The sequence below is a fragment of the Glossina fuscipes genome, unplaced genomic scaffold (assembly GCF_014805625.2).
Source record: "Glossina fuscipes isolate IAEA_lab_2018 unplaced genomic scaffold, Yale_Gfus_2 60, whole genome shotgun sequence".
In the NCBI taxonomy this organism is placed as follows: Eukaryota; Metazoa; Arthropoda; class Insecta; order Diptera; family Glossinidae; genus Glossina; species Glossina fuscipes.
In genome coordinates, this window is record NW_023998432.1 from 359,137 (window position 1) to 377,572 (window position 18,436).

The 18,436-nt window shown below is 38.9% G+C and overlaps 2 protein-coding genes across 2 annotated transcripts; both read left to right on the plus strand.

The window, feature by feature from the left end:
* The first annotated feature begins 372 nt into the window (after positions 1-372).
* Positions 373-3,842, plus strand: LOC119637661 (leucine-rich repeat extensin-like protein 3). Its single transcript, XM_038033857.1, has 4 exons — positions 373-461; positions 524-1,193; positions 2,036-3,314; positions 3,376-3,842. Exons 3-4 carry the CDS (start codon positions 2,117-2,119, stop codon positions 3,840-3,842), a joined length of 1,665 nt encoding a protein of 554 aa, XP_037889785.1. The 5' UTR covers positions 373-461; positions 524-1,193; positions 2,036-2,116.
* Positions 3,843-5,078: 1,236 nt separating this feature from the next.
* Positions 5,079-17,309, plus strand: LOC119637536 (protein pecanex). The gene is made up of 10 exons (XM_038033603.1): positions 5,079-6,107; positions 6,195-6,331; positions 6,391-7,422; positions 7,481-10,756; positions 11,275-12,534; positions 12,618-12,778; positions 12,846-13,245; positions 13,306-13,652; positions 13,713-15,965; positions 16,026-17,309. Exons 1-10 carry the CDS (start codon positions 5,779-5,781, stop codon positions 16,947-16,949), a joined length of 10,119 nt encoding a protein of 3,372 aa, XP_037889531.1. The 5' UTR covers positions 5,079-5,778; the 3' UTR covers positions 16,950-17,309.
* Positions 17,310-18,436: the final 1,127 nt, after the last annotated feature.

Below are 18,436 nucleotides of genomic sequence, written 5' to 3' on the forward strand. Positions count from 1 at the left end.
GTTCAGTTTGGCGAATGTTGGTTATTAATTTTGTAAAATTAATTTCGTACCCGCGAACGGAGATTGGGAATGCATCAATTTTGCAGTTCGCAGATTTTGCTTACATTATTTATAAATTGGTGCGCACCTGTAATCAATTATCTGCTATTGAACTGCAAAAATCAAAAAGTAAGTCTAAGGTTTACTGCATATGCTCTTAGAAGTGTCTATTATCAAAATTCACAAATCAATGTTTTTTTTCGGCAGTACGGAATATAACCGTCTCTTGTTAAAGTCCTGCATCAAGGACATCCAAGTGTTCTAACTTGTATGTGGTCGCAGTCTACGTTTATGATGTAAAAAATCTGAAAGCGTTTAAAAAGCTAAAAATATATCTTGGTGAGGCCTGTGGATGGCCTGAGTGCCGAACAGTCGAAGGTGTTTGTATGAGAGTAAATTTTTTGGAAAACTTAGTAAACTTCGTGAGTTGTTGACTTGGGCAGATAAGACATTTTTGCTTACTAATGAAACCGTTGACCCCTAGGTTTGCGTATGTCTAAGAACGATTTTACAATGAAAATCGTTATTTCCACAAGTAGTAAAGTTTCTGAAAATGCATCGCTCCGCTGATTTAAATTTTTAAGTAAGCGGTATCTAATATGCATAAAAGCAAGCATCTTTGCTTAAAACACGCCGCAGAGATATTTGCATCTTAAGAAGCCCGCTCGATCGACAAATCTGGGTTGTTATTAACAATATCGCAAGCAATAATGTTCTCTTCGCTCTTAATAAAACCGTGTTCTGTACGCGCTGTGAACACAATTGAGAGCGTTGGCCGATCGAAAATGTTTTACGTGGTATACCTTTTCATATATCGGAATGACATTAGTAATCTCAAGTTTCACTAAAAAGTGTAAACATTAAAGGTCAAAGATACAAAAATAGTCGTCAGATTTTGACTCTGAAAGAAGAAAAATTAACACCAATTCTGTATAGTTGATTTCCAGAATCACATTTGAATTTATAACAAAAGCAAATTGGTCTGAGATGGCGAAAGGCATCAAGTATGTAAAAACGCGACTGATAAACCCAAAAGGACATTTTTATTACTGTTGTTGAAAACCGTAAAGCACTTCCTTCAAGTGCACATTGTTATCAACTTCAATCAGACAAAACCATTTGGTTGCAGGCGAGACAGTTTCAGGCCCAGCTCAGTAAGTAAAAAATATCGTTCTTACTTACCACAAAATATGAATTTTTGGGAACTTGCACTAAACTAGCTCTAATAAAGCCAAATGAATGTAATGCTACCAATGCACGACTACTTGCTTGACGTTTTGGGTCACCACAATGAATGTTCACTTAGTGTCTCAATATAACCAATGCATTAATGTTCTGCTTAATCTTGACGAGGAATGCCGTCCGATAGACTCACAGGCTTACGCGGATATTTGTGTAAGGGGAGCCATGTATTCTCGTAGACTTGAATTTATTCAAATTTTCATCTTTTATACCGCATAGCAATGTCAATAGCATGTTTGTATATTTTTTTCAAAATACTTGACTAGTCGAACGTCTAGATAACCACATGTCTGTTGGTTATATAAAGTAAATACTTGTTAGGATGCATTGTGATTATAAAATAATATTTCCTTAATTTGAACTCTAGTGATCCATTGGCTTGTAGCATACAAGTATAATAACCAGATATAAAAAACAAATTCATCGATTTATTTGTGTAAATGTGTTATGAATGAAAGGTAGATTTAATTGTTGTTGTTTGTGTTACATGTAGTTATGTTGAGAAAATACTAATAATAGGAGCCTTAGTAGTCTTACTTATATTTATATGTATATGGAATAAATAGAAATCGAAAGCTTATCATTGTGTTAGCATCAGTGTTCACTGCACTGGGCAGCGTATGTGTAATTGGTTCATGTACATTTTAACCAGAACTAGCTAAACTTGTTGCCTAACGTTTTTTTCGATTAGTCGCAACAGCACCAAAAATTTAGCAGTTAATATGAAAATCATAATGCTTGTGATTTTTAACAGTTCTCAGTTGCAGTGCAAACAAAACGGTTGTTTATTTAAAGGAACCAAACGTGCACATATTTGTGTACAAACGTACAAAATATGTGGTTACATTCTCTTGCTTTTGTGGCAATATTGTTGCTCGGGTTAAAAACGATTGCAACGTCGCAGGCTCAAGTGGCTGAAGTAAGTCGCAGCCCAAGAGCCATTGACCTGAGCACGTTCGTACGTAATTTGCTATTGAAAAGTGCTGCAGCAAGCGACTTAAAGACCAACATAAAAGCTACTCCGGTACCTAGAAGACGACCCGCTACAACGTTGCGGCCACAGCCGCAACGGGCACTACCCCTACCACCGCAATCTAGGTATAATCCCAATGTGTTTTTCCAGAAATCAGGCTTTGGGTTTCCTTTTAATTTTGGTTATGGACAATACGGATTTAATAAATTCCCCAACTTCGTATACAGCAACAATGGGGGTGAAACAGTTCAACGTGCACCTAGACCACAGCCTACCAGAACAACTACTATAACTACTACTACCACAACCCAAAGTCCACCTGCAACTCCCTCTCCTCCATCTAGACGACCCATAGTTTATCGACCAAAAGGGCGGTTTGGAAAGCCAAATTTTTTTTCATATGATTATAACTACGATGATTATGATTACGGAGATCCCAATCCCCCTACAGATCCACCACCTTCATCATCACCGCCATCTGCACTCCCTATGACACCACCTCCAACAGCAGCCCCTCAGCCGAGACCGCGCCCCAGGCCAGGAAAATATTCTAGATTAAGACCAACACAACTGTCGCCCCCCGCAACAGGTGAACCGCAAGCGTCGAGAGAAGCACCACCTCCAGCACCAGAAGAACCGCCAGCGCCAGCACCTCCCCCTCCTCCATCTAGACGACCCATAGTTTACCGACCAAAAGGGCGGTTTGGAAAGCCAAATTTTTTTTCGTATGATTATAACTATGGTGATTATGATTACGGAGATCCCAATCCCGCTACAGACCCACCAACTTCATCATCACAGCCACCTGCTCCACCTATGACACCACCTCCACCACCAACCGCTCAGCCAGGACTTGAAGAAAATCCTATATTAAGACCAACACAACCGCCACCGCCTGCAACCGAAGGGCCACCAGCGTCGGAAAAATCGCCATCATCAGAACCGGAGCAACCGCCACCGCCGCCTCCGCCCCTTCAAACATCTCCAGCACCAAGGCCGAGAGGACGGCCACCGCAACAATTACGTAATCAGCTGTTGTATCAATTTGCTGCACCTGATGGTAAAATAGTACATCTAGTTAATATATGCCGAAACGCTGGATTTTCTAAATCACTTTGCAGATACCTCTACCAATGATGCGGAACCTCCGTCAGAACAACCACAATCAACGCCCGACGATCCGAATGGGAACAGCCCTGGCGCTCCCGATGCCGTTGATGATACCGGCGACTTTGCAGACTCTAGAGATGTTTTTTCTCCTGAAAATGCTTCAGAAGACTACATTGATGATAACTCAAACGATGCTAACAATGACGGCCGCCAATTCCTACAGCCTTCGCGTCTAGTGGACTTTGCTAACGACCCACCCCAGTCACCCGACTCAGCTCCGATTTTTGATACCCCATTTCCATCCAATGGCGCGCCTTCAACACAGCCTGCGTCTTACGAAACACGGTTTCCAACCAATCTTCAATACCAACATAGTTATGGGTCAGCACTATCCAGTAACAACCCCTTTTTTGAAGGTTTCAGTCCAGCTTACTATCCGTCCTCGTCATCACCGGATTATAATTTACCTATTTACTAATGTGCTTTCTTCTTGATTTTATAGAAAACAATCGCCTCATGTAAAACTTCAAGCACTTTATGTATGTGTATAAAGCTTAATCATAATTCTTTTGCATTTTTAATTTTAATAAATTTATTAAATAAATTTTTAAATAAACCATATGTCAGCAGCAGATTACTCGGTAGTAAGAATTCAATAAAATTTTAATTGTAACGGCTTTTTCCTTGAGTAATGAAAGCATGCTTAAAAAAAATGCATTAAAGCCAGACATGTTATATGACTCCTATTTTGACGAGAATATAAAATTTTCTTCTAAAGGATTTGTTTACGAAATTGAGCGAAAAGAGAAAACGAAGATGTGACAGTTGTACAAATCCAACAAAATAACATAAAAATATCTCTTTGTAGATTATGCTTAAAATAATTCAATCTATTGCGTTCTTCTAGCCACAAATCAGTGAGTGTCAAAAAGCAGAATACAAAAAATATCCACCGCTTATGAGCAGAAAAAAACAATTAATGAAAAGTAGTAAAAAATTAGCTCAACATTCATTTCAGGGCAACCGGGTCACTGGATTTCACTATTTCTTGGTATAAAATTAAGTCCCAATTTTTTTGATGAAATACCCACAAGGTCTTATCTATACAGCATGCACATCGTTGAAGGAACCAAATGTTTAAATGCTCATTTTATGTGTACGCATTTAGATGGCTATTATATGAAGTCAGAATTCTATAACTGCTGTCAAATTAGACCAATTAGTTTTTATGTACGTACGTTGTCCGAGTTGCAAGGATTGAAGCAAAATCGTGTATCACATATGAAATTTATTATTATTATTTTTCTTTACGTTCTATACTTTTATGCATAGTGCCGAAAGATATCTTTGGGAAATTCCGGAGTTAAAGAACAAGACAGAATTCACATAAATATAAATTTATATATATATATATATATATATATATATATATATATATATATTTGAAGACTTTAACGTGTGAAAGTTGTCGCCATGAGTGACTGTTCATGTTTTTAAATTGCAAAAGGAGAACATTTTTTTTCCCTCAGAAATTTTGTAGAATTTTTGTTTGTTGACATATAAGCCATCCTTACTGGCTTAGTCCAGTTAATCTCAACAATTCAAAGTATATATATCTATCTATCGATTGCTATCTTTGTCGTTAATAAGACTTTGCGCAGTGATGAAACAACAGAAAAGTAAAAAAAAAGTAAATAAATAAAGATAATAAAAAAAAACAATGATGATTATAAAAATCGCTCTTTGCAGTGACAAACTAGGATTATCGGTAACTCTGCTTCTTAAGAGAACGACCTTAATCAGAAAAAAAATTGTTCATGTTGAAAAATTATGGAGCAAGAGTGCATAGGTATATTAAATAATTGTTTTAAATTAATAGAAATAAATTAATAAAACAATTACAAAATGTTGCTTTAATTAAGTAGAAATATTAATCAAAGATAACGAGAATACGCTAAAGAAGTGTAAGGAGCGGAAGACAAGTGAATCTGGATGATTAATGAATGCGTGAGGAGGAGGAGAAAAAGTGAAATTTGATAGAGCGACTAAAAAAGCAATTGTGTAGAAAATCGGGCAAAAGAAAATTATTATCAGAAAATCTATGCATTAACAAAAAAAAAACTAAAACAAAATACAAAATAAAGAAAAGTATCCAATTTTACGTACAAGCAAGAAAATGAAAGCGTTGTCAATACGCGAATGAACAAGTTGTGCAAACAAAAGTTGACTTCCTTTTGCATTTAAGCTGAGGTGTCAATTACGGGCATTTAGTGGGTTAATTGGCTACAGTGTGCCTGTGTTTATGTCTAACTGAACTTCTGCGTAAATATATTTTGTCTTGTTGAGAAAAAGTGAAATTTTCGGTTTGGTGGCAAAGATTTATTGGGTGATTTGGCAATGCCTGGACGTAGGCCATGGGTTCACAGACCTTGGAAATACTGCGTCAAGGCGTTTGGGCCTCGCTGACTGGTGGTTGGTTTTATGATCCTCACCAAAGTGTTTTTTGTAATGTCGTTCACTTATATTTATGGTTGTTTTTATTATGCTCGCCATTTGTGGCTTATTTGTATTTTCCGGGCACATGGATTACTTGGTGTACATATTGTATGGTGATCAGTTTAACCATATTAGCTTTAAAATTAGCTAATATGGCTTTGCATCGTTTATATGATCGCGCCCAGACAATCTCTGAGGCCAATATAAAGCAACATTTTTTCAAGGTTACCAAAGAAATTGAGGGCGGGTAAGTATTTCCTATATAGAAGAGAAAAAAATAGCAAGAAAGAAAGAGATAAAATGTATTTATTATTATATCTATATTTACACTCAGGGGCCGTGATCAAGAAACAGGCATAGAAATGAAAGTAATGCGTGGCGATGATTTACGCAACTCGGTGGATCATGCCATTAATGAAATTAGTGGTGAAAACAGTATGGTATCCATAGAGAATGTTAATAGCATTATAGGTAAGCTTTCAATTTATCACACTTTTTTAATGTTTATACATTAATCGCATGGTTTTTAGATTTGAAAGTTGATGTACATCGTAAGAATAGTTCCGAATCTATAGAGTTAATGTTTTATGCTCCCAGCATGATATCGGCCAATAGCCAGCAGGATCAACAATCTCTAGCGGGTACTGCCAGTAACTCGAAATCAATACGTTCCTCTCATACGAATAATAATTCGAACGCCTCCAATAACGATCCCAACTTGATTACAAAATACATAACCGTGTATCCAAAGGAACAAAGTCCCAAAGCTGCTGCCGTCAGTTCAACTGTTATCAGCTCTAGCCAGTCACTACAGCACAGTTCAGCTGCAACAGCTCATATAAATGCTCGACAACCTCGTTTAGTACGTAAGTCTTCGGAAGTGATACGCGGTCATTTACGAAGGCGATTAGAGCGGCAAAGCAGTTTAGATGCTACTGCCGAATCTGCCTTAGTAGCCAAATTAATGCGCCAATCCTCTACGGATACCAACAAATCTGCACAGAATGCAAATAACTTAGCTACACATTCTGCTGAAAGATGTGACAGCTTTTTACATGCACAAATTTCGAAAACCAATTCTGCCAATTTTACAACAAGCACTCCTTTAAACTCCCATTCGTTTAATACTTCCTTACCGCAACCACCGCAGCTGCAAGCACAACGTTCAAATATAACGAGTTCGGGATTAACGTCTACGTCAAACGCAACAGCTCTTAGCACATCTGCTTTGAAAAGTTCACGTTTGCAAAGGCATCGTAGCTCAGAGACACATGATGAGCGTTTAAAATCTGAGCAACGTGGTGGTGGTATTTATTTACCTATACATCATGAGCAGCTACCGCCTACTTCGTCTTCATCATCAAACTCTCATCACCATCATCGGCATCATCACCATACACATCGTCGAGGTGGCAGTGGTGGTGGTCAACATTTGTCTAGTAGCAATGCTTTGGATGTAGATGAATTGGAATTGGGTCTGGGCAGCAGTGCGAGTAGTGTTGTAACTCACAACACTCATTTAGTCGATGGTAGAATGAGGGCTTTACAGTCGTGGATATTAGGTATGTCACGCTCTTTTTTATATATATGTATCGAAACTTAATTTCAGTATTCTTCTAGGGTCGTCATCCGATGTGTTTATAGAAGACGACAGTTATACCAAATCCGATTTGGGTATTGAGCAATTAGATGATCGTACCATACCTGGTACAAGTCGTGGTGCATTCTTATTGCATCAACAACATCCGCTAAATTCTCATTTTCATCCACATCAGCAACAATTTCGTTTGCTGCAACCCCATCAGCGCAACTGTGGCGCAAATATACGTAAAGACTCCAGCAGTACTATGTCAGCGTTACAACTCCCTGTGGCAACAAATTTATCTGGCCAGACGGCAAGTCATTCCGAAAAATCTCGCTCAGCTAGCGGCGGTGGGGGCCTAAGAGGGAACAGTGGAAATGGCTCGAAACGTCGCCGTCATTCAAACGCCACAGCTTTGTTTAAGTGTCCAATGGGAGGTAGTTCCTCGAATGCTGTTTGCCACCCGACTTTTGGGAATAATAGTGGCGCAGGTGCTACTTCAGTAAGACGAATAAAAAGTGCTGCTTTAGAAATTTCATGTTCGCGTCCTTCAGTATCAAACCTCTGCCCGCATCCTAATAGCGTAGAAGCCATTAGTGGACAACAACAAATTAAAAATCCCCAAAGCTGCTTACTCCCACCACCTAGTAAATGTTTGGTACGCAATCCTCATTTGAATTTATGTCCTAAATTCGGTGGCAGCTTTGGCGATAGTTCCACTACCAGCAGCTTAGATTTCGGTTCCACTAATGCCTTGATAGAACCAGTTTACTCCATTAAAGAACAAAAAGATGAAAAGCAAAAATCGCACGAGCACAAAGCAGCAAAATCTTCATATAGAGAAGAATCTGAGGCTATTAAAATTTTAGAATTGCAAACAGACAACCCGAATACTAAAAATAGGCCGCGAATACCAGAACGTGAAGATTGCTTAGATATGCTAGAAGATGAACAAGACTCGCTTGGAGCGGTAGGAGGAGGAACGGTTTGCTTGCAAGACTATTTAAATCATCATCATCGCCACCATCACCATCATCATAGCGCCGAATCAGATGTAGGAGATTTTCTAAATGATAAAGCGGATGATGAAATGGAAGAAGATGGTGAAGAGGATGCTGAGGAAGAGGAGGAAGATGACTACGAAGAGGATTTAGAAGAAGAAATAGTAGGTGAAGGCGAAGAAGATGATATAGGGGATCAAGATGATGAGTTTAAAGATTTCGATGTTGATGTTGAGAATATTTTACAGGATTTACAACATACACAAAACCAATTGGATGCTGATTTAAGAGCTCATCAAGAAGCTGGAAACCTACCAGCTGGAGAGAACAGAGATGGGGATGATGATGATGATGATGATGATGATGACGATGATAATAATCTAGGTGCCAAAGCTTTGAGAGAACGTTTACATTCCACCGATTCAGAAACGGATAATAATGGATCGAGGTCGCCTTTACTAAGCGGAAAAAAATGGGAAATTGCCAAAAAGGAGGATAAAGTGTTGGTTCAAGAGGTTTTGAGTGTGCAAAGCAAACAGAAACATTCCTATAATGAAGAAGAAGAAAAGCCAACATCTACTATGCATTCTACACGAACAACTGAAGCTGACTCTGGCTGTCCTTCAAGCGACTGTGAGCAAATAAGTGCCAGCTCTAAAGATATGTTATTAGCTGGACTGGATATTCAAGAAGAAGTAATAAATCACAAGGCAGATAGCTCTGCGGGTGTCGGGGAAATCACGAATGATATGGTTAACGTGGAAAAAGCTAAGGATTCTTTGGAAAATCATTTAAATATTGGAAAGGTGGGAAAAAGCCAAGGAGCTATACCCAAAGTAGTGCAATATCGGGAAGTAGATGAACGTTTGGTTGAGGCCAACGCCGGCGCTCCTACTACGCAAATAAATAAACGTCACGCTGGCAACTGGACTGCTGTGGCTATCTCCTCTAGTGGAAATCTAATTAAAGGGATTTCCCGTAATTCCTCCTCTTCGAACAGTTCGCATAGTGTAAGTGCCGAATCTTTTACCGCAGACATACATAAAATGCTTTGGCTGATGCACGGAGGAGCTGTAGATGAACGTGGTCGCCCTGTGGGCACCGATAGTAATCCCATAGTACCGCCGCCGACAGCCTCAACAGCATCCTCGGCGGCCAATATGTCGACTGCACATATGCAATTCTACCAGGATGCTTTTAAGGCTCTCAATACAGCGTCCTCAGCTGAACGTTTGGCTTTGAGCGAACGTTTGTACTATAGGGAACAATTACTATTGCGGCGCAATGCGAAACGCAGAGACTCGGCCGAAACCGCCAACACTACCACTCAAACTAATGCCTTGGATCTGTTGGTAGCTAATCCGTCTTCTACATCAGTTAATGCTCGACCTTCAACATCAGCTCCCCTGGGTGTAGTAGTGGCTTCGCCGTCTACAGCATCCGTGCTTAACAACCGCAATGTTAGCAGTGCTACAACTATTTCATTACAGGGCTTCTTCCACGACATAATTTCCGATGAACTAAGAGCTATTGGCTCCAGTCCTCGCACAGGCTCGGCTGCTTTAGCCAGCAGTACAGCTGGGGGCAGCAACTCAGCAGCAGCTGCGGCAGCAATACTCAACATTGACGGTCATCATATAGAAAACTACTGTGATTATTGGCGACCTGCCTGTATGTTAAGTTCGGAAAAACCTCCGGTACCTCCAAAATCCTTTTACAGATATTGCTTCAAATGTTGCGGATATACGCATGAATTCAAAATCTGCATGGATCGTTTAGAGTTATTAGCTCTTTTTGACCGCGATCTTCATTGGTTTCACATAATTTTGGCTGTACTTTTAAGTGCTTCGGTAGCTTATTTGGGCTCAAATATTTTGCAGCACAACTATTATAAGGATATCTTTGCATTTTTCTTCTGTGCTGTTATAGCTGGTTCACAATACTCATTGTTGAAAAGTGTACAACCAGATGCTGCCTCACCGATACATGGCTTCAACAAAACAGTGGCATACTCTCGAGCTATTTATTTTTGTTTGTGCGGGGGTTTGTTGTTGTTGCTGAAAAAGTTCCAGGAGCAATATGAAAATCAACAAATACAAGGCATGCAATCTGAGTGTGTATTACTCTTTGGCGTAGCATTTTCTCCCGCGCAAGTGAACGCGTTTTTCTTAGAAGGCCTTTACTTGCTTCTTTTAACGTTTCCGGTTATTTTTTCTTTAGGACTTTTTCCACAAATCAATACATTTCTTATTTATCTGATGGAGCAGATAGATATGCACATATTTGGTGGCAACGCTGCGGGTAGTTTAATAGGTGAGTTAGCCTTAAACTTAAATTAGAATTTTCAAACTTTTCTTGCGTTGAGAAAGTAAGGCCACATTGTTAGGACATAGTTTATTCTCGACATAACTCTATTGTAATATTAAGCAATACATTAATCGATTTTCCGGAGTCAGTTTCCACAAAAACTTTTGCAAAGCAACTAGTAGCCTTTCAGCGGAATATTGTGGGCGAAAAATGTTCACCCAACTTGCCTACTTGTTTACTTTTTTTAAGAGCCCAAGCTAAAAACAAAGCTTGAGAGTAAGAAAAGACTGCTTAAGAAGCAAAAATTCTACTACGTGCAAACGTTTGTCGTTCAGAAGAAAAGTGTTGTTTAACTTCACAGTCTTGTTTTTTAATGGAGTCCTTTAGAGCGATCACTTATTTCGTAAACTGGTCTTTTGTTCCCTCGCCTGTGGCCTAAGGAATGTTTACATAATTATTTCTGCTTTAGGCGTTTATTGTCTAATAATTAAAAAGGTTTCTATTTGAACTATTTCTCATTTCAGGATCTTTTATGTGTGTTTTTCGGTCTTTGTGGGGGATATCAATCCTTTACGGCCCAGTACATGCAGCTTTGGCTGAGGTGAAGGGTACGCAGCACATACTATTTTCCATATTCTGCGCGCTTCTCATACCAATGGGTTATCACCTATCACGTTCCGCTAGTGATTTTAGCAATACTTGGGCCATTATAAAGAATTGCATAATGAGCACTTATCATGATGACGACGATGAACTATCCAACACTACTAGTAGTACTAGCAGCCACAAATTAACTGCTAGTACTAAGCAGCAAGAAACCGCTAAACAAGGACACAGAAAAGATTCATCCTTAGAGCCGGGAACTACCGAAGTTATAGAAATGTCGTCGCTGGAAAGAATAGGAGAAGCAGCGACCGGTCAAGAAAGACAACAACAAGTAGAAACTAATGTTGAAGAAGGACTGAGGGGAGAGGGCGACGAGGAGGACTTAGAAGAGTTGTCTCAGTCTCAAAAACGCAGTAAATCTAAAGCTTCTTCGTTGACCAGCAGCCAACAAACATTAGGAAAATCAAAGAAAACTATCACAGCTTCAAGTAGTTCTTGCACTTCCAACAATGATGGTATTGATTTAAGGCTAAAAATGAATGATGACCAAAACGCTGCTGTCGCAGAAGTGGATAAGACATCTACTACTTCGACTACAAATCCCGGAGAAATATCGACTTGTACGGTGGGTCTTAATGAGGCGGATAATGAACAGGTGGCTCAACCCGACGACTTCACCATAAATTGTTCTGAGGAAATAGTGCAGAGCGGGGAAACTGATAGTCCTGATCCGTTGCCAAAAAAGTTGCAGCAAACCGTTAACACTCGGTTGAAAAATGATTTTGTAGTCAGCACATTTCTAACCGTTGTGGTGTTCAGTTTGCACTGCAGTACTGTTTTTACCGTTCTGCAGCCAGATTTAAATGTGGTTTTATATAGTTTTATAGGATCATTTGGTTTCTTATTACACTATATTATACCACAGATGCGTAAGCACATGCCCTGGCTGTGTTTTGCGCGTCCTTTATTAAAGCAAAAAGAGTATGGCCGATATGAGGTATCACATGCTCCAAAAATCATGTGGTTTGAAAAGTTTTACATTTACATGTGTATGCTAGAAAGAAATATTCTGTTCCCATTACTGGTGATCTCAGCTCTAACGGCCGATTCAGTTGCAATAGCCAACAAATATGGCATCGGTTGGGGTGCACTAATAGTAGCTGTTTGTGGCATGAAGTGTGAGTTATTTTTATATCTATTAAAAGAAAAGAAGACAAATATGTATCTACGATAACACTAACTCATTTTTTGTCTTCTACAGTTATTCGTAATGCCTATTCAGATCCTTCAAATCAGTACCTGATTGTAATGTTTACGGTTTTGTTCTTTCGGATTGATTTTCCTTGCGCTTCCGAAACGTTTCTCATCGATTACTTTTTCGTTTCCTTGGCTTTCCGTAAATGTTGCGATTTTCTATTAAAGGTAAGTCTTTTTAATAAACGAAAACCTTTATTCGATGTATTTGCTAATTTTTTGTTGGTGTTTTCAGTTGCAGTTCATTGTGACTTATATCGCCCCATGGCAAATAACATGGGGATCAGCTTTTCATGCTTTTGCTCAGCCGTTTAGCGTGCCTCATTCAGCTATGTTGTTTCTACAGGCTGGAGTATCAGCCATTTTATCGACACCTTTGAATCCGTTCTTGGGCAGCGCCATATTTTTAACATCCTATGTGCGCCCTATCAAATTCTGGGAACGTGACTACAATACGCGACGTATAGACCATTCAAACACGCGTTTAAGCTCTCAATTGGAGCGCGATTTGGGAGCCGATGATAACAATTTGAACAGTATATTCTATGAACATTTAACTCGCTCACTGCAGCACTCCTTATGTGGAGATTTATTAATGGGTCGTTGGGGTAATGTTAATCAAGGAGATTGTTTTGGTAAGCGCATGTCCTTATAAGCTGTGCAAAACTCTATTGTATCAAATATGCCCCCATTAGTTTTGGCGTCGGATTATCTGAACTGCTTGGTACACATTATTGAGTTGGGAAATGGTCTGTGCACATTTCAAATGCGAGGCTTGGAATTCCGTGGCACTTATTGCCAACAACGTGAAGTGGAAGCCATTACAGAAGATGTGGAGGATAACGATGGCTGTTGTTGCTGTGATCCAGGACATTTGCCGCGTATGTTAAGTGCCAACGCTATGTTTTCCACACGTTGGCTGGCTTGGCAAGTGGTGGCCTCGCAGTATGTGGTCGAAGGTTATTCAATATCAGACAATTTGGCCAGCGCAACGTTGCAAGTATTTGAATATCGCAAAGTTTTAATTACTTATTACATTAAGGTAAGTCTGAAAGGAAAAGAAAGACAAAAATTTTTACATTCGTGTTCCTTCTACTGGCAGAGCATTATTTACTACGTCATAAAAAGCCAAAAACTGGACGAATGGTTAACTTCCACCTCCATACAAGATGCTTTGCAGCACACATTAAGTCGTCAATTTGTTGACTTGGATCCAATCTTCAATTTCAATCTAGATGAAGATTTTGATTTTCGGGCTGTTGGCATAACACGTGCGAGCTTTTCTTATGTTTACCTAAGTTGGATAAATTTTTGTTATGATAAACGTAAAGAAGCGCAAAATCAGACACCTCAAGCACCTACCCAGTCAACAGTTACTACACAGCAGCGCACAACGGTTCCTACAGCTGCTGCTACTACAACTGGAAACACTGCCTCTGTTACGGCAGCTAGTACGCCAAATCTCTCTGTTATACAACAAAAATCTTTATCCCAGCAACAATTACGTATAAAACCGCAGAAAAGCGCTACTATGACTAGTAGCAGGGAAGGAGTAGTAGCCAATTCCACTGAAAATATGGCCACTTCCCACTCGTTGGCAAATATTTCCCGTCAAGCATCGGAAAGTGTTCCCGGTTTAAATAGCACGCTGCTGACACGTTCCAGTAAGTCAGCGCCCGTTGGCGGGAAACATTCACGCCAACGTGACGAAGCCGCTTCATCCCCGCGTCATGATGTACGGAGTGGTTCTACGGAATCTTCCCGTGCTGGTAGCGAAAAACCACCTCCAATTAAGTTAAAGGTACCTTCCATTGCCAAAGATCATCCTATAGTATCGTTGTGTTTAGCATTAGGACTCTTAGCTCGCCGTTCTTTAGCTACTGCCTCTCATAGTTCCTTAACGGGTGTAGAGTTTTTTCTTCACGGTTTGCATGCGTTATTCAAAGGAGATTTTCGCATTACTTCACCTCGTGATGAATGGGTTTTTGCTGATATGGATCTTTTACATAATGTTATAGCACCAGCCGTTAAAATGGCTTTGAAACTACAACAAGATCATATTTCGAACCCTGATGAATTTCGTGAGCCTTTAGCTCTGTATGAAGCGATTGATTCTTGTGCTAAAGATTTGGTTATTTCTCATGAAGCAGATCCCGTTTGGCGCAGCGCTGTGCTGAGAGGAGCTCCTAATTTGTTAGCCCTGCGTCATGTCATGGAAGATGGTTCTGATGAATATCGTATCATACGTCTGACTAAACGATTTCTTACCTTTCGTGTTATCAAATTGAATCGTGAATGCGTTCGTGGCTTGTGGGCGGGACAGCAGCAGGAACTTATTTATCTACGTAACCGTAATCCGGAACGAGGCAGTATACAAAATGCGAAACAAGCTTTACGTAACATTATCAATTCGAGCTGTGATCAACCTATTGGTTATCCTATTTATGTTTCACCATTAACTACTTCCTACGCCGATACCAATGAGCAGTTGAAGGAAATTATTGGGGGTCCTATTACCCCTGAGGCCATCAAAGGCAATATATTTCAATGGTGGCATCACATAAGGGAAAAGTGTCGTCAGGGCTGTTCATCAGGTTCAGCTATGGAGACTGCTCATCTCGGCTTACCTTCCACCGCTTGTAGTAATCTGGGGGAAAGTGGTGATCTCCGACCAGTATACATATCTCCGCCAATTTACAACACCTTAACGGTTGGTATGTTTGGACGTCCTGCTACTGCTGCCGGCGTACCTGGTGCCACACTTAGCAGTCAATTTGGTAGTGACGGTCTCGCTTCCATGCGCAGTGTGGCAATTAAACCTAATTCTACCACGTTGCTGGCTGGATTCCTCAGTCGTGATCAAGAATTGCTACGTGAGACACGCAGTTTTGCGAATAAGGGACAGCTTTCAAGTTCCAGTAGTCGTAGCGATCGAGAGCGAAGAGCGACTCTACCTATTGCCAGTACAAGTTCCGTTCTTCCCGAAGCAAACAAAGATTCGGGTGACTCATCACAGACGCTAGACAAGGATACATCCACAGATAGCATGGGTTTAGGAGGCGTTGGTGGAGGTGGCTCCACCGCATGTGGTAACAGCCCACGCTACACAAAAATCTATTGTTCTTCAGGGAATCTAGGTATTGGTAATATTATAACCACTCCCGGAGATTACCCACGTAAAACCAAAGGCCCTATTTGTTTGACAGCAGCAGCGGCTGGAATGTTGCCACAAATAGGTAATAGTTCAACTGCGGTAAACGCCGAATCTAATAGCTCCCTGCGTAGCGCTACTGAACTGCCATGTAAGCCCAGAATTGGTTTGTTCGAGAAGGTTATAATAGTTGACGAGCATGAGGTAAATTTGTGTTTTCTCTGAAAAAGTATCTAAATTTTTAATGGTCTTTGTTTATTTCAGATTTATGACGGCCTTGACGAGCGACGCAATTTTGTTTGGCCTTACGAAGCTATGCGTATGCGCGGTGGTCGTGCAAATTGGAAGGGTTGGCTACCACACACCGGTATGGTAGGGGTTGTGGTTCACATATGGACACCAAACAACCCTGACGTTGTTTGCCGATCAATAATTAATCGCGATTTGTACCTGATTGAAATCGGTGAATACTATGTGCCCGTGGCTGAGAATGGTTTGAGACCCTTCAAACAAATCGCAGATAATAACCAGAAGGATATTGAACGAACACGGCGCAGCTCATTACAAAGGGAGCTCTTAGAAATACGACAATTACAGCAACAATTAACGCCTATATTGGGTAGTAGTCTGGAGTCGCCAACATCACAACTAGCGGCTACTGGTGCAAGCGAACAAGTTCGGGTTATCACAAGTACTAGTTCTTCTTGTGCAGGAGCCAAAGCTAAAATTCAGGCGGTAAGTAGCAGTAGTTCAGAAGATGAAAGTGATTTATTGCGTTTGGAAATGCAAAGACATGAAAACTTTTTAAATATGTGGAAACAAATTACCGAAAAGAAGGATAAAGATGAAAACGAGGAACAAGGTAATAAAGAAGATGTAACGGAAGATTGCGACAGAGTAGATCTCAAAGAACAAGAACAACTACACGTAGAAAGCAAAGAAAAAGACGAGTGTATACTTAAAAAATTGGAAGAAAGCGAAAATCAAAATAATATCGATTCCATAAGCCCTGCAAGTGATGATATTGTTGAGGAAATTGTCAACGAAGTAGTGAATGCATTAACCGATATCGGTGATGGGTCGACGATTGAAGTTATTAATTTGAAAAGCGATCTGATTACTGAGAATAATGATGACAATTTTACTGTTATTGTTGCTAAAGACGCTAATGAAACTAGTGAAGTTTAGCATTTACAAGGGTTCCTGCAGCCCTATAATCTCATAAGTGTCCTAAAATATCTAAGATGAATAAATTTTTGAAATTAATCAAGAATAATGTAGGGGTGTTCATATCCTTAGTTTGAAGTACCGAATGCAAGCAACTTTCTTTCAAATTCTTACGTTTTTACTCGTATACGCTGATGTCACTTTATCAATCATGAGAGAAAATCTTGAACTGTAAAAGCATTATAAAATAAGACATTTTAACAAGAGAAACTCTGGAAAAATCGTGCAAAACATCTATAGATTAAAACGGAATTTAATAATTATTGTATAATATATATATATGTTTTAAACACACAAACATATTTATATATATATGTGTTTAAAATATATATATATATATATATATATATATATATATATATATATATATAGCTGTTATATACAATACAATATCATGTTGTGTATATAAATTTAAAAAATGTAAACAAATAATGAAGACAAAATACTTTCAGTTAAAAATTTAAAAAGAAATTGTTGTTATTTATAAAATTCATTATTAATAATTATTAAATAAAACCCATATGTACCGTAGTTTTAAGTAAAGCAAATATAAAAATATATACACAAGCTCTCATGTTGCCTTACATAACTAGACTGATTTTTATATTATAAAAAAAAGAAATATTACGCACTCATACACATACAAAACATAAACAATTCACAAATATATATATATGTATGCATATGTGTATATTAAGAATATATGTACCTATGCATATACATTCAAATAACTTATTGAAGAAAAAAAGCAGTTATATTTGAAAATTAATAAAAGATAAAAGAAATTGAAGATAACTCAAGTAATAAAGAAAGAAATCATTGAAAACAAAGCATAAAATAGTTAAATTTATGTTATAAACAACATGTATATACATATATATTATCTTTAAATAAATAGCCAAATATTAACTAATTTATATATAAAAGAAAGAGTTACAAAAAAGCAACATTTCATATAGTTATTCCAGTGCAATTGACCGTCACCAGTTTTGACGAAAATCGAATTAAATACACACGTCTTTACTCTACCATATTCTTCCAAGTGTTATCGTTTTTCCCGAATCACCCGTATCCCCCAATATGCCAGATTGATTATTTCTGTTATAGCATTGAAAAATTCGCATTATCTTTTGTATACCTGTATATATTTTCGAATAGTGGTAGATTCAAAGTTAAATTGCGCATTTCTGTCGATCCGCTCATCAGCGGCGCCCAGAGAAATTAAAATATGACGCAATTTGAAGATAGGCGTAATCTTCTCACGATCACATCCTGGTCGGCCAACTACATTAAACAAAAATATTTTTAATTTATATATATTTTTCTGTCGTACAACTTGTTTGATCACTTAGACATTGTACGTTGCGCCGACTTCCAAGTACACATATTTTTAGTTCGATGGCACGACACGAAATTTTATGAACGATTTCGTGTCATTGATAGACTAA

Bases quoted from the DNA above. Each gene is read 5' to 3' on its own strand.
- LOC119637661 (XM_038033857.1), top strand. From the start codon at position 2,117: ATGTGGTTACATTCTCTTGCTTTTGTGGCAATATTGTTGCTCGGGTTA. The intron at 3,315-3,375 runs GTAAAATAGTAC...ATCACTTTGCAG, and splicing joins TCAATTTGCTGCACCTGATG to ATACCTCTACCAATGATGCG.
- LOC119637536 (XM_038033603.1), top strand. From the start codon at position 5,779: ATGGGTTCACAGACCTTGGAAATACTGCGTCAAGGCGTTTGGGCCTCG. The intron at 13,246-13,305 runs GTAAGCGCATGT...TGCCCCCATTAG, and splicing joins TAATCAAGGAGATTGTTTTG to TTTTGGCGTCGGATTATCTG. The intron at 15,966-16,025 runs GTAAATTTGTGT...TGTTTATTTCAG, and splicing joins TAATAGTTGACGAGCATGAG to ATTTATGACGGCCTTGACGA.